General features: G+C 30.6%; 1 protein-coding gene across 1 annotated transcript in view; it reads left to right on the top strand.

Moving 5' to 3' along the window:
• Positions 1–1,781: 1,781 nt before the first annotated feature.
• Positions 1,782–3,307, top strand: part of LOC113806940 (E3 ubiquitin-protein ligase MARCHF5) — a gene marked incomplete at its 3' end in the record, with an annotated part of 10,356 nt that continues 8,830 nt past the window's right edge. The window contains 1 exon segment of the mRNA XM_027358068.2: positions 1,782–1,929. Coding sequence (XP_027213869.1) covers positions 1,880–1,929 — 50 coding nt within the window. The 5' untranslated portion in view covers positions 1,782–1,879.

Below are 3,307 nucleotides of genomic sequence, written 5' to 3'. Positions count from 1 at the left end.
CATATTCAATTATACATAATAAATAAAATGATTATGTAAAACCTAATATAAATTTTCATAATATTCTTTTGACCATTCGAACACATTCTGTAAATAAAACGAGATACTTCCCCGTATATTATTCGTCATGGAACACTTTTGGAGGCCTGAATATTGGCCAAGATTAAAGCATAAATGATATAAGAAAAACAGTAACAAGCCTTACATGACATGTCGCATAAAAGTGTACACATAAGAAAGATAAACCTGAACCTCGCTCTCCTTAGCCGTAGCCCTATTAATACGAAAGCATTACCTTAAACTCAATATTGTTATATATGGTAGTAGTGTATATTTTTAATATTATATTTCTGCATATATATGTATATATATACATATACATACATAGATGCATATATATGTATATGTATATATATATGTATATATATATATATATATATATATATATATATATATATATATATATATATATATATATATATATGCATGTGTATACATGTGTTTAAATATATCATATATATATATATATATATATATATATATGCATGTGTGTGTGTGTGTGTGTGTGTGTGTGTGTGTGTGTGTGTGTGTGTGTGTGTGTGTGTGTGTGTGTGTGTGTGTGTGTGTGTGTGTGTGTGTACTGTATATATAGGTATGTATGTATGTACACATTTCTGTATGTATATATATAATATATATACATATATGCACACATACACGCGCGCGCACACGTAAATACTTTTAAACCAGTACTTAGTGCAATAATATCCTCATTAACATCATCAACGTTACTAATATTGCACCATACAGTGTAGCATCAAATTCGAACTTCCCATTTTCTTCCAGCTTTAAAACGGGCAGAGGTGCTCCGCGCGCTCTTCAGCTATATGCAGTTGCTTATACATGACTCCGCCCCCATAAATAGGGGCGGAGTCATAGGAAACTATAGTACTACACCTCTTGACGCCGGAAAAAAGGCCTTACTTTAAGATTACAACATTATTTGTAATGTTCGTAACGGTAACAATAATGATAATGATGATGATGATGATGATGATGATGATGATGATGATGATGATGATGATGATGATATATATATATACACACACATACATCACGCACATGCATACATACATGCATATACACATACATATACATAAACATAAACATAAACATAAACATAAACATACACGCACACACACACACACACACACACACACACACACACACACACACACACACACACACACACACACACACACACACACACACACACACACACACACACACACACACACACACACACACACACACACATACATATATGTATATATATGTATATATATATATGTTTGCATGTACATACATACATACATACATACATACATACATACATACACGCTGTATAAATTCTATATATATCGATATATTCTGAATCGGAAGTCTAGCAATTCAGGAGACGAGTATTAAAGTTACAACTAGTTTAGTATATTAGAAAACCTATGAATATTCTAAAACAAACATTACTGCATGAAAATAGTAAGTACTATGCCTTATTATTACTACACCATCAGTGCCCTGTCCCTGGAAACGCTAGAGCAACGAGAGCAATGCATTTTTATCGAAGATATTTTAGAACCACCACATAAGATCTAAAAGACATATATGTATATATATGGTCCTTTCAAACCAAATGCATATTAAAGGCGAAATAAACCAATGAAGAATAAAAAAAAAAGTTACACAAATTTCATCCCTAAAAATCTCGTGTGAGCCCGTAACCCTCGAGTCAAAATAAACCCTCGTCTCGAGAACCTAAATGACACCGGAGAAAATTTTCCTTTGACACATTAGATGCATCTTGACACCGTTTTTCGACATGGCAGATGAACCACACCCTGTTTCCAATCCAGTCGAAGACGAAGAAAAGTGAGTAGAGGTGATAGATTAGGGAGAAAGGGGTGAAATAAGGGGTCAAACTCGAAGAAGGTCACAACGTCGGTGTAAACAATGTGTCTTTTTTCTATTTTATTTCCCCTTTATTTGATTATTTGTTTGTGTCCTTTTCGAGATAGGAGGAATATTTATACACAGATTTAAATTATACTTACATGTGTATGCACATATTTAGAATAGGCAACATTCCAAATTTCTTTATTATTTTTCTTTGTATTATTTGCAATAAGGAAAAATAAAAAAAATATTTTTTTCTTCTCAACATATTTGTATAGATACTCTTGATTTTGCTTACACAGCAAGAAATACCATTATGAAATTTGATTATGTAATATGAAGAATATTGTGATGGTGGAGAATAGAAAAGGAATAATAATACTATAAATGTACATTGGAATAGATTTATACTTCCTTTACTCTTATCTAAATCTGCCTGCAATTGCTAGACTATAGGAATATATTTCAAAAGCTATATATGTTATTTGTCAAATCAAATTTTGAAAGTTGCCAATTTGAAGCTACATATTTTATCTCCTTAGTAATTGTACTGAATAAGACCAGATGAGGATGAGAAAAACAAACAACACTGCCTTTTAAGGGAACCAAAAAGACACTCATTGCCATACATTTTAGTCTGTAAAAGTGATGGATAAGGGTGTGGTCGGATATTTAAAATATCTATAAATTATTCAAAGACATCTATAATACTGTAGCTGGCCTAGTACTGACTGGTGCTGCCTTGTATTTATTGGGGCTCCTGCAAAGTTTAGCAAAAATCTAATAAATAATTTCATGCAAATTTAGCTTGTAGACCTGCCTGGTAATTTAATGTTAAATTATTTCATAAAAAAACCTGACCTCTGTAGATATGTGTTAATCATTCATTTCATTATATTGTAAGTACTTGAAATCTAGGTGAAATCTAGATTGATGATCATATACAGTTTTAGAATTTCGAAGTAATGTGTATAATGACATGGATTCTTCTGCATTTCTCATATATATTTTTTGTGTTATAAAGTTTATCTTTCTTATTTATTTATGTTTTCTTGTTTATGTTGTCTCTATTTTTGGTATTCTTATATATTGCTTTATTTTTCCTCCCTTCCTTCTTTTTTTCTTTTTTTATTTCTGTATTGCTTTCTTTTTTCTTTTTTTCTTTCATTAATTCTTTCAACCAATCCTAATTATTTCATATCTTTTTTTTTCTACCTTTTCCTTTCTTTCACTTTTACTCTGCTAGTCAGTCAATTAAAGCATAAATATATATTAATTTTTATAAATGAATATTTGGAATGTTTGCACATTTAATTATGTAAATTATACCTTTTCATGGAAGGAAAGTATGAAA

This window comes from Penaeus vannamei, chromosome 17, assembly GCF_042767895.1.
Source record: "Penaeus vannamei isolate JL-2024 chromosome 17, ASM4276789v1, whole genome shotgun sequence".
Lineage (NCBI taxonomy): Eukaryota > Metazoa > Arthropoda > Malacostraca > Decapoda > Penaeidae > Penaeus > Penaeus vannamei.
This window is presented reverse-complemented; position numbering and strand designations above follow the sequence as displayed.